At 48.2% G+C, this 13,530-nt stretch overlaps 1 protein-coding gene across 1 annotated transcript in view; it reads right to left on the minus strand.

Annotated features, from left to right (window-relative positions):
• The window catches only part of ERCC2 (ERCC excision repair 2, TFIIH core complex helicase subunit), a 268,676-nt gene that overhangs the window by 13,439 nt on the left and 241,707 nt on the right, over positions 1-13,530 (minus strand). The window contains 2 exon segments of the mRNA XM_063938458.1: positions 8,523-8,666; positions 8,829-8,899. Of these exon segments, the coding sequence (XP_063794528.1) occupies positions 8,523-8,666; positions 8,829-8,899 (215 nt within the window).

Consider the following 13,530-nt stretch of genomic DNA (forward strand, 5'->3'; position numbering starts at 1 on the left):
GTGTCCTATCTGTCAGGAAGTCTATTATCCAGAAACAGGTAGCTTCTGGGACCCCTAGGCGAAGTAATTTGGGGTGGAGGATGCTGGGGACGATTGTATTGAAGGCCGAGCTGAAATCGACAAACAGGACCCTCGCGTAGGTACCGGGAATGTCTAGGTGCTGTAGAATGTAGTGCAGGCCCAGGTTGACTGCATCCTCGACACACCGATTCGAGCGATAGGCGAACTGCTGGGGGTCCAGTTGGGGGCCAGTCACAGTTTTCAGGTGATTCAAAACCAGACGCTCGAACGTTTTCATGACCACAGACGTCAGTGCTATCGGCCTGTAGTCGTTCAGGTTCGTGATAGTGGGTTTCTTGGGGACCGGGACTATAGTAGACCTTTTGAGGCAGGAAGGGACTTTCTGTAGCTCCAGCGATTTATTGAAGATCTTGGTGAATATGGGGGCGAGCTGACCCGCACATGCTCTTAGGGCAGATGGTGACACTCCGTCAGGACCCGGAGCTTTCCTGGGTTTGGCCCTTTTGAACAATGCCTCCACCTCTTCTTGTATGACTTGCAGTGCCTGGCGTTGGCCGTCGGTGTTCGGGGCATCGTAGAGGTGATTGTTTGGGTTGCAGGGGACTTCTTTTGCGAACCTGCAATTAAAGTGGTTCAGTTCATCTGCAAGGTCTTGGTGCATGGTGGTGGACTTTGATGTTTTCCTATAGTTGGTTATGGATTGCATTCCTTTCCATACAGATACGGGGTCATTGGTGGAGAGATCGTTTGTCAGCTTGTCCGAGAACCACTTTTTTGCTAGCCTGATTCCTTTAGTCAGAGAGTTCCTAGTACGGTTGTATAGTGCTCTGTCACCGCTGCTATAGGCCTCCTCTTTGGCTCGACGAAGTTGCCTGAGCTGGGCATTGAATGAGGGCTTGTTGTTGTTGTAAATGCGGTAAGTCATGGTAGGTACCTACACACATGTCCTCACAGTAGCTGATGTAGGATGTGACAGTGTCTGTCAAGTCATTCAGGTCGGTTGCCGAGGCTTCAAAGACCCTCCATTCCGTGCAGTAAAAGCAGGCCTGGAGCTTCATCTTGGCCTCATTGGTCCATTTCTTAACAGTCTTAACGACAGGCTTAACTGCTCTCAGCTTCTGTGTATAGGTAGGGAGTAGGTGGACGAGGCAGTGGTCAGATAGGCCGAGTGCAGCACGTGGGATAGACCGGAAGGCAGACTTGAGGGTAGTGTAGCAGTGATCAAGGGTGCGCCCTTCTCTAGTGGGACACGTGACTTGTTGTTTGTACTTAGGTAGCTCCTTGCTCAGGTTAGTTCTGTTGAAGTTGCCCAGTACTATAAGCAGAGAGTCTGGGTGTTTTTGTTCTATGTCGGATATACATATGGCCAGGTGGTGCAGGGCTTCGGTCGCGCAGGCGAGGGGGGGGATGTACACTCCCACAAGGACAATTGAGGCAAATTCCCGGGGGGAATAGAAGGGGTTGCAGTTGATACTCAGCATCTCCAGGTGAGGGCTGCATGATTTGCCTATGATCGTGACATTGGTGCACCATCCGTCGTTGATGTAGAAGCAGATGCCACCACCCTTCGTTTTTTCCTGAGAGTAATTGGGTAGGATAGTGTATGGAGGTTATGTGAGGACTGTGTAGAGGGGAGGTAATGGGGTAGGATAGTGTATGTAGGTTATGGGGGGACTGTATAGAGGGGAGGTAATGGGGTAGGATAGTGTATGGAGGTTATGTGAGGACTATAGAGGGGAGGTAATGTGGTAGGATAGTGTATGAAGGTTATGTGGGGACTGTATAGAGGGGAGGTAATGGGGTAGGATAGTGTATGGAGGTTATGTGGGGACTGTATAGAGGGGGATAATGGGGTAGGATAGTGTATGGAGGTTAAGTGAGGACTGTATAGAGGAGAGGTAATGGGGTAGGATAGTGTATGGAGGTTATGTGAGGACTGTATAGAGAGGAGGTAATGGGGTAGGATAGTGTATGGAGGTTATGTGGCGACTGTATAGAGGGAGGTAATTGGGTAGGATAGTGTATGGAGGTTATGTGGGGACTGTATAGAGGGGAGGTAAAGGGGGGAGGATAGTGTATGGAGGTTATGTGGGGACTGTATAGAGGGGAGGTAAGGATAGTGTATGGAGGTTATGTGAGGACTGTATAGAGGGGAGGTAATGGGGTAGGATAGTGTATGGAGGTTATGTGAGGACTGTATAGAGGGAGGTAATGGGGTAGGATAGTGTATGGAGGTTATGTGAGGACTGTATAGAGGGAGGTAATGGGGTAGGATAGTGTATGGAGGTTATGTGGGGACTGTACAGAGGGGAGGTAATGGGGTAGGATAGTGTATGGAGGTTATGTGGGGACTGTATAGAGGGAGGTAATGGGGTAGGATAGTGTATGGAGGTTATGTGGGGACTGTACAGAGGGGAGGTAATGGGGTAGGATAGTGTATGGAGGTTATGTGAGGACTGTATAGAGGGGAGGTAATGGGGTAGGATAGTGTATGGAGGTTATGTGAGGACTGTATAGAGGGAGGTAATGGGGTAGGATAGTGTATGGAGGTTATGTGAGGACTGTATAGAGGGGAGGTAATGGGGTAGGATAGTGTATGGAGGTTATGTGAGGACTGTATAGAGGAAGGTAATGGGGTAGGATAGTGTATGGAGGTTATGTGAGGACTGTATAGAGGGGAGCTAATGGGGTAGGATAGTGTAATGGAGGTTATGTGAGGACTGTATAGAGGGAGGTAATGGGGTAGGATAGTGTATGGAGGTTATGTGAGGACTGTATAGAGGGGAGGTAATGGGGTAGGATAGTGTAATGGAGGTTATGTGAGGACTGTATAGAGGGAGGTAATGGGGTAGGATAGTGTATGGAGGTTATGTGAGGACTGTATAGAGGGAGGTAATGGGGTAGGATAGTGTATGGAGGTTATGTGGGGACTGTACAGAGGGTGTATAATGGGGTAGGATAGTGTATGGAGGTTATGTGGGGACTATATAGAGAGAAGAATCAGAATCAGCTTTATTGGCCAGGTATACTTGCGTATACTAGGAATTTGTCTTCGGTTTGCTATACAACAGCCAAGTAGGTAACAGATAAGCAGGTGGGGGGGTAAGCAAAGTCACACAGATAGGTATACCGTAGGGACACGTTAGTTACATGTACGTCTAGTCAGTCAATGTTCAGGAGTTCAGCAGGTGGAACGCTTGGGGAAAGAAACTATTGAGGCTTCTGGTGGATCTGGCGGGGACAGCCCTGTAACGCCTGCCTGAAGGAAGCAAGTTAAACATGCTGTGGCCGGGGTGTAGCTGGTCTTTTACTATCTTCATTGCCCGCTTTTTAGCTCTGGACAAGTACAGGTCCTGGATGAGCCCACCTTTCTAGTAGAATGGGCATTTACCGACTTCGGTATCGGCAATCCTGCCGTGGAATGAGCGTGCTGAATCGTCCCTCTGATCCAGCACGCAATAGTCTGCTTAGAAGCAGGACACCCAATCTTGTTGGAAGCATGCAGGACAAACAGAGCCTCTGTTTTCCGAACCCTAGCTGTTCTGGCGACATAAATTTTCAAAGCTCTAACCACATCAAGAGACTTTGACGCAGTGAAGGTGTCAGTAGCCACTGGCACCACATTAGGCTGGTTTATATGGAAAGACAAAACCACCTTCGGAAGAAACTTTTGGCGAGTTCTCAACTCTGCCCTATCTTCATGGAAGATCAGGTAAGGGCTCTTGTGAGACAAGGCCCCCAACTCAGACACCCGCCTTGCGGATGCCAAGGCCAATAGCATGACCACTTTCCAAGTGAGAAACTTCAATTCTATCTCCTGTAGAGTTCAAACCAATCCGAATTAAGGAACTGCAACACCACATTAAGTAAGGTCCCATGGTGCCACCGGAGGCACAAATGGAGGTTGGATGTGCAGCACCCCTTTCACGAACGTCTGAACTTCTGGAAGGGAGGCCAATTGTTTTTGAAAGAAAACCGATAAGGCTGAAATCTGGACCTTGATTGAACCCAATCTTAGGCCCACATCCACACCCGCCTGCAGAAAATGGAGAAAACGTCCCAAGTGAAACTCTTCTATAGGAGCCTTCTTGGATTCACACCAAGACACATATTTTCTCCAAATACGGTGGTAATGTCTAGACGTTACTCCTTTCCTGGCCTGAATAAAAGTGGGGATGACTTCTTTGTGAATACCCTTTCGGGCTAGGATCCTGCGCTCAACAGCCATGCCGTCAAACGTAGCCGCGGTAAGTCTTGATACACGCATGGCCCCTGCAACAGCAGGTCCTCGTGAAGAGGAAAAGGACGAGGATCCTCTATGAGCAACTCCTGAAGATCTGGATACCACGCTCTCTTTGGCCAGTCTGGGACAATGAGGATTGCTCGAACCCTTGTTCTTCTTATGCGCTTGAGTACTTTTGGTATCAGTGGAAGTGGAGGGAAGACATACACCGACCGAAACACCCACTGTGACACCAGTGCATCCACTGCTATTGCTTGAAGGTCTCTCGACCTGGAACAATATCTCTGAAGCTTCTTGTTGCGACGAGATGCCATCATGTCTACTTGAGGAACTCCCCAAAGACTTGTCATCTCTGCGAAGACTTCTTGGTGGAGGCCCCACTCTCCTGGATGGAGATCGTGTCTGCTGAGGAAGTCTGCTTCCCAGTTGTCCACTCCTGGAATGAAAATTGTCGATAGAGCTCTTGCATGTCTTTCTGCCCAGAGGAAGATCTTTGTCACCTCTGCCATTGCCGCTCTGCTTTTCGTTCCGCCCTGACGGTTTATGTACGCGACTGCTGTCACATTGTCCGACTGGATCTGCACGGGTTGATCTTGAAGAAGATGCCCTGCTTGTAGAAGGCCGTTGGAAATGGCTCTCAATTCCAGAACGTTTATGTGAAGACAGGATTCCTGACTTGACCATTTTCCTTGGAAGCTTTTTCCCTGTGGGACTGCTCCCCAGTCTTGGAGACTTGCATCCATGGTTACTAGGACCCAGTCCTGAATCCCAAACGTGTGTCCCTCTAATAGGTGAGAACTGTGAAGCCACCACAGGAGCGAAATCCTGGCTTTGGAGGACAGGATTATCTTCTGGTGCATGTGTAGGTGGGATCCAGACCACTCGTCCAACAGGTCCCACTGGAATACTCTGGCATGGAATCGGCCAAACTGTATGGCCTCGTAGGCCGCTACTATCTTTCCCAACAACCGAATGCATTGAAGGATCAACACTCTTGTTTGGTTCAGAATCTGTTTGACCATTCTCTGGATTTCCAGAGCCTTTTCTACTGGAAGAAATACTCTCTGTACTTGTGTGTCCAGTATCATCCCCAGAAAGGACAATCTTGTCGTCGGTTCTAACTGCGACTTCGGAAAATTTATGATCCAACCGTGTTGTTGGAGTACTGACAGGGAGAGTGCAATGTTCTGTACCAACCGTTTCCTGGATCTTGCTTTAATCAGGAGATCGTCCAGGTAAGGAAGACTCCTTGTTGTCGAAGGAGGACCATCATCTCTGCCATCACCTTGGTGAATACCCTCGGTGCCGTGGAGAGTCCGAATGGCAACGTCTGGAACTGGTAATGGCAATCCTGTACTGCGAATCTCAGATAAGCTTGATGAGGAGGATAAATGGGAACATGCAAGTAAGCATCTTTTATGTCTACTGACACCATGAAGTCCCCTTCCTCCAGACTGGAAATCACTGCCCTCAGAGATTCCATCTTGAACTTGAATCTTTCAGGCAGATTCAGAGATTTCAGGTTTAAAATTGGTCTGACCGAGCCGTCCGGCTTCGGAACTACGAAGAGGCTTGAATAAAAAACTTCCCCCTGTTGTGACAAGGGTACCAGGACAATGACCTGATCCTGACATAATTTTTGAATTGCAGCTGTTACTACTTCTCTGTCCGGAAGAGAAGCTGGCAAGGTTGATTTCAAAAATCGTCATAGGGGGACGTCTTGAAACTCCAGTTTGTATCCATGGGACACTATTTGCAAGACCCATGGCTCCAGGCCAGATTGAACCCAGAGCTGACTGAAAGTTTTAGATGTGCTCCCCCCGAGCGGACTTCCGCACGGGAGCCCCAGCGTCATGCTGCAGATTTGGCAGAAGCAGGGGTTGATTTCTGCTCCTGCGTTCCTGGAGATGCTGTGGACTTTTTTCCTCTTCCCCTCCCTCTACCTGCAAAGAAAGGGGAACCTTTACCCTTTTTGTATTTGTTGGGCCGAAAGGACTGCATCTGAGAGTGATGTGTCCTTTTTGCCGGCACAGGAGCATAAGGCAAAAATGTCGACTTACCTGCGGTAGCCGCAGAGACTAAAGCATCCAGCCCATCTCCAAACAAGGCCTCACCTGTATACGGTAGAGCCTCCATATTTCTTTTGGAATCTGCATCAACATTCCATTGGCGAATCCACAATGGCCTCCGAGCTGAGACTGCCATGGTAGCGGCTTTTGAACCCAAGAGCCCAATATCTTTCATGGCTTCTAGCATGTATGCAGCAGCGTCTTTAACATGACCTAACGTTAGGAGTATCTCGTCTCTATCTATAGTGTCAATTTCAGATGACAAGTTGTCTGACCATTTTTCGATGGCACTACTCACCCACGCACAAGCAATGGTGGGCCTGAGTAGCGTACCATTGGCCACATAAATAGATTTTAACGTAGTCTCCAACTTGCGGTCTGCCGGCTCCTTTAGCGAAGCCGTCCCAGGCGCAGGGAGAATCACCTTTTAGTTAACCGTGACAGGGCACTGTCTAATACGGGGGGTGACTCCCACCTTTTCCTGCCCCTACCGGGAAAGGATAAGCAACCTGAAATCTTTTGAGAATCTGACATTTCTTTTAAGGGTTTGCCCAAACTCCCTCAAAGAGAGTATTTAGCTCATGAGGAGGGAAAGTTACATTAATTTTCTTTTCCTTATAAAAATAAGCCTTCTCCTGAGGTAAAGGAGGGGCTTCCGTAACTTCTAAGACATCCTTTATAGCAACAATCATGTATTGAATGCTTTTTGACAATTTAGGATCTATTCCCCTGGAATCACTAGTGTCGACACAGGAATCAGAGTCCATGTCGGTATCAGTTTGTACTATTTGTGCAAATGGTCTCTTATGTGACCCAGAGGGGTCGCCTATGGATGAAAAAGCAGGACTATGAAAAATCACATCTTCCACTGATTTTCTCCAGTTTTCTGCATGAGACTCAGACTTATCTAATCTCTTACTGATATGATTCACACTATCACGTAATTCTTTCACCCATTCAGGCTCGTGGTGTGCCGGCAGCGCCACCACATTACAACTCTGTGTCCCTAAAATGGCTCCCTCAGGGGAAGAGCTCCCTGGCTCAGACATGTCACATACGTGCACAACCACACCAGAGACACTTCGGGACTTATAGGGGACAGACCCACAGAAAAATCTGTCAGAAGGACACCGATAGAATTTGCCAGCTCACAACCCAGCGCTAGTGATGAAACCCCTGTGTAACACAAAACTGCCCACAGACCTATAGCGCTTTTATAATGATAAATTCACAATACAGCACCAATTTATACTGTGCCTCCCCCCTGTTTTGCACCCTGATACTTGTTCAGAAGTGGAGGAGGACCAGCGTTCTTCTCTGCAGCTTGCTTGAAGAGAAAATCGCGCTGGGCAGTGTGCTGGCTGACTGAGGAGGAAGCCACGCCCCATGTAATAGCGCGTGTCCCCACAGAATTGATCACAAAAATATTTATTCTGGCGGGGGTGTAGGATTGTGCCATGGCATAATATACTACTTTTGCCAGTCTAAGAGGTTTCATGCTGCCCAGGGCCCTCTCCCCCCCCCCCCCCTGCACCCTTCTGTGCGCTGTGTAGTGGATAGCATGTTCGCGCAGCGTTCCCGCCCACTGCGCGGTACCTTGAGCCATCATGATGACCGGAGGTCCCTCTTGCAGATCTCCGGTAATATTACTCACCCGTCTTCTGACTTCTGGCTCTGTGAGGGGGGTGACGGCGTGCTGTGGGAGTGAGTATCTAGGCACGGCTAGCGTTCAGTTCCCTTCAGGAGCTAATGGTGTCCTGTCAGCCAGAAGCAGAGCCATGAAACTCTTCAGGAAGTTGGTTCCTACTTCTGCCCCCTAAGTCCGACGAAGCAGGGAGTCTGATGCCAGCAGATCTCCCTGAAAATAAAAAACCTAACATAAGTCTTTTCAGAGAAACTCCAGTAGAGCTCCACTAGAATGCATCCAGTCTGCCTGGGCACATTTTCTAAACTGAGGTCTGGAGGAGGGGCATAGAGGGAGGAGCCAGTTCACACTCTGAAAAAGTCTTAAAGTGCCCATGGCTCCTGCGGAACAGTCTATACCCCATGGTACTGAAGTGGACCCCAGCATCCTCTAGGACGTATGAGAAACATACATATATATATATATATACACACACACACATATACATACACTGTATATCTATATATATCTATACATATATTATATATATATGAGCCACTGTTACCTTATCTGCAAAGAGCATGATTCCATAATCTGTTTTTCCGCGGATGGCTCGTCCTACGCACTGCGCAGCATGTCTCATTGCATCAAATGTCAAGAAGTCATTCTCGCGAAGGTGGAACTGGTCCCGTAGGAACTGGAGACGTGCCTATAGGGACAAAAGAACTACTGTGGGAATATCTGGGAATGGTGGTGAGGAATGTTAGGACAATAGAAAGGAAACGTTCCCTCTGGAGTCACCAGCAGTTGGGAAAGAACGAAATGTGACAAATAAATAACACAGGAGAAGAGAAATTGAGAAAATACAGACCTTCAGGATACGACTCTGTGTATACACATAGGGAACACCAAACATAATCACTGCCCGGCCATAATGGTGCACTGAAGAGAAGAGAATAGAATGGTAAGCTCATACGAGGAATGACAGGCGGTTCCAGCGACACAACCTACCAGTCCTGGTTTATACATTCTATGAAATACGTAGTTCTGGTAGACTTACCGTTGATAACTCTATTTCTCCTAAGTCCACAGTATCCACAGGATATACATTGGGATATGAGGTAGCGTCAGAAGATTGGCACCAACGATTAAAAGCTTTCGGCCTCCCAGAATGCAATGGGCCAGTCCCCTATATCCCCGCCTCAGGTAATTCAGTTCTTTTCCAAAGCTCAAGGCAGGAGCATCATAGATAGCCCTAATCAGGCGAGAAGAACACACACGTACACACTTCCGTACAAGAAGGAAGGTGTTAGTAAGTGTAAGGATCCTCAAATCAGGTGCGTCAGGGTGGGATCCCTGTGGAAACTGTGGACTTAGGAGAAATAGAGTTAGACGGTAAGTCTACCATAACTACGTATTGCTCCTGCAGGGTCCACAGTAGTATCCACAGGATATACATTGGGTTCTCCCAAAGCAAATTTAGTGGAGGGGATGCTCCTGATTGGACAGGAGAATCCTTCGCCCGAATGCAGTGTCCTGAGAGACAAAGGTATGAAAGGCATAATGTCTAATGAATGTGTTAATGGAAGACCATGTGGCTGCCTTACATATCTGTTCAGCTGAGGCACCACGGCGTGCTGCCCAAGATGGACCTACATTACGAGTAGAGTGAGCAGCGGCATTAGCCGGAATAGGGAGAACAGTCTGGAAGTAAGCTTCCGAGATAGTCATTCGAAGCCACCTCGCCAGCATTTGCTTGTCTGCAGGCCATCCTCTCTTGTGGAACCCATAGAGCATCTGTCTTTCTGATGGCACTGGTACGTTCCACGTAGATCCTTAAAGCCTGGACCACTGAAAGGTCCTGGCCTTGGAAAGCCGGCACTACAATTTCTCAGTTAAGGAGGAATTTAGACACCACCTTAGAAAGATAACCAGATTTGGTTCTGAGAACTGCTCTATCTGGATGAAAGATCAAAAAAGGAGGGCGCCATAACAATGCCCCTAAATCTGTAACTCTTCTAGTTGAGGCAATAGCTAGTAAAAAGATAACCTTAGCTGTCAACCATGTAAGATCCACTTGCTTCAGTGGTTCAAATGGAACAACCTGAAGCGCCTTTAGGACTCTATCTAGATCCCAAGGAGCTGTAGGAGGAACAAAAGGCGGTTGGATGTGAAGTGCCCCTTGGATATAAATGCGAACATTCTGCAGGTTGGCAATTTTCTTTTGAAACCAAACCGTTAATGCCGACACTTCTACTCTCAGGGAGGCCACACGGAGTCCATTATCCATTCCTGCCTAGAGGAATGCTAAGACCCTAGACGCTCTAAAAGACCTGGGGTCAAGATTCCTGGCACTACACCATTGAATATATGCCATGCACGGCAATAAATGCGAGCAGAGGATGGTTTCCTTGCTCTAAGCATGGTTTGAATTACCCGTTGTGAAAATCTTCTAGCTTTCAGTATAGATGTCTCAAGAGCCACGCCGTCAAAGACAGCCGATCCAGGTGCCTGTGATAACAAGGACCCTGAGACAGCGGATCTGGACGTTGATGCAGTAGCAACGGAGTGTCCACTGACAATCTGCAGATCTGTGTACCAATGTCTTCTGTGCCATGCCGGAGCTATTAAGATCACGGTGCCCTTTCCTTGTTTGACCTTCCGAATCACCCTGGGCAACAGGGCGATTGGCGGAAACACATAGGCTAGTTGAAAGTCTCATTTCACTGACAGAGCATCCACGAAGCTCACTTTGGGATCCCTTGTTCTTGACCTGTATGCTGGCACTTTGAAATTGTGCCAAGAGACCATGAGATCCATCTCTGGCAACCCCCACTTGTCTACCAGACTCTGTCCGAGCGAATTTGAACCGGTTTCCCCTGAAGAATGTCCTTTGCCTGAGTGAGTGCCATATATACGGCCCGAAGTTCCAATATATTTATCGGCAGGCAAGTTTCTTCCTTGGTTCACTGACCCTGGAAGCAACTCCTTCCTGACACCGCTCCCTAGCCCTAAAAATTGGTGTCCGTTGTCAGAACCTCCCAATCCGAGATCCAAAAGGGTCTCCCATTGTCCAGATGGGATGTCTGCAGCCAAAAGGCGAATGACCTCCGTACTTCCAGAGGAAGGACCATAGTCGTAGTTTTTATTGTCTGATGTAGGCCATTCCATTTGGAAAGGATCAGATGTTGAACGGGCTTTGAGTGGAATTGAGCATACTCCACCATGTTGAATGTCGACACCATTGATCCCGTCTCACGCATAGCTGTGTCACTGTGTAATAGCTCCTGAACCCTCGACTGTATTGTGGATATTTTGTTCAGGGGTAAAAATACTCTCTGAAGGCTGGAATCCAATACAGCCCCCAAGTGCGTCAAACGCTGTGACGGAACCAGGGCCGACTTTGCCCAATTTATGAGCCAGCCGTGGTTCTGTAAACAAGCTATCGTCTGCTGCAGATAGCCCTAAAGCAATTCCTGAGACTGCACCAGGATTAACAGGTCATCAAGGTATGGAAAACAAAGGATTTTAATACTTACCGGTAAATCCTTTTCTCTTAGTCCGTAGAGGATGCTGGGGACGCTTCAAGAACAATGGTGTATAGATGGGATCCGCAGGAGACATGGGCACTTTAAGACTTTGAATGGGTGTGAACTGGCTCCTCCCTCTATGCCCCTCCTCCAGACTCCAGTTTAAGTAACTGTGCCCAGGGAGACGGACATTTCGAGGAAAGAATTTATTGTTAAACCACGGTGAGCATCTTACCAGCTCACACCTCCAGTATGCCGCAGAACGTGGCATGCAATAGAACACCAGCCGACGGCATGAAGAATATGCAGCAATATGCTGACATAAAGCATAACACAACCTGTGTGTAAACACAGCCAATAACAGCATAACGCATGCCACGGCATGAATAACGTCAGCAACAGGCTGACTTAAACGCAACACAACACGTGTGTAACCATACCCAATAACTGCAGACACAGTACGCACTGGGACGGGCGCACAGCATCCTCTACGGACTAAGAGAAAAGGATTTACCGGTAGGTATTAAAATCCTATTTTCTCATACGTCCTAGAGGATGCTGGGGACGCTTCAAGAACCATGGGGTTTATACCAAAGCTCTTGAACGGGCGGGAGAGTGCGGATGACTCTGCAGCACCGATTGACCCAACAAGAGGTCCTCATCAGCCAGGGTATCAAACTTGTAAACTTCGCAAAGGTGTTTGAATCCGACCAAGTAGCTGCTTGGCAAAACCGTAATGCCGAGACCCCTCGGGCAGCCGCCCAGGATGCGCCCACCTTTCTGGGTCTTCACCGATTTCTGTAACGGCAATTCAGCCGTAGAATGAGCCTGCTGAATCGTATTACAGATCCAGTGTGCAATAGTCTGCTTGGAAGCAAGATCCCAAATCTTGTTGGGAGCATACAGGACAAACAGAGCCCCCGTTGTCCTAATCTGAGCCTCTCTGGCGACATAAATTTTCAAAGCTCTGACCACATCGAGAGACTTCTATTCCGTCAAGACTTCAGTAGCCACTGGCACCACAATAGGTTGGAAGATGGAATAGGGGCACTTGTGGAACAAAGCCGCTGATTCAGACACCCGCCTTGCGGATGCCAAGGCCAACAGCCTGACCACTTTCCAAGTGACGAATTACAACTCTACCTTACGTAAAGGTTCAAAACAATGAGATTGCCGGAACTGCAACACCCCGTTAAGACCACCTGGAGCTCCAGGGGGGCACAAAGGGAGGTTGGATGTGCAACACTCCTTTAAGAAAGTTCAAACTTTTGTAAAGGAGGCCAAATTGTTTTTGGAATAAGCATATCATCACATCACCACCCTAATAATAGACTATACTCCTGCAAAATACTGCAAGACCGAGAAGAATATCCGGACGGAACATAACCGCACAGATCAGTGATCCCGTGAAGGTAGAACGGAGCCGCGCGGCTGAGAGGGAAGAGACCTACAAGCAGAACACCGAGAGAACAGACCGGAGGAAGAAAGAAGAGAACGGGATCAAGCGCAGGAGAAAAAGGTATCTGACCCCGCAGGAGGGAAGGTTCACGACGGACAGTCCCCTTGTGGGTCCCGAAGTCAGTGTTACCTTCCCCCCAGTGGCATGACCGCGTCCCCCCGTCAATAGCGGTCGGCAGACACCTGTGAGTGCAGGCGCCTCCGGCTGACTATAACGGGGAGAAATAGCGGGGAGTCCGGGGTTTCTTTATACCTTCATCCCTGAATACCTTATCCCACTTATACCGACGTTGGGGTACCCCGCAGCATCACAGCAGTTATAAATTAAGAACTTGCCTCCACTGGGATTCAAAATTAATATTACCACTGGGCTATACTTGGAAATTGAACATTCCCTTATTTTCCGGATAATCTACCTTATCTGTAGTATACCACATAACCAGCCACAACAAGGTGGAAAAGAGGTGGGACGCCACACTCTATTCACACCAGACATTTGGAACTTTACTATATATATATTTTTTTTTCAAGTCTTTTTACTAAGTTTTTTCCAAAGTTTTTCCAACATTGTACAGGTGCAGGAAG

The sequence above is a fragment of the Pseudophryne corroboree genome, chromosome 8 (assembly GCF_028390025.1).
Source record: "Pseudophryne corroboree isolate aPseCor3 chromosome 8, aPseCor3.hap2, whole genome shotgun sequence".
Taxonomy (NCBI): domain Eukaryota; kingdom Metazoa; phylum Chordata; class Amphibia; order Anura; family Myobatrachidae; genus Pseudophryne; species Pseudophryne corroboree.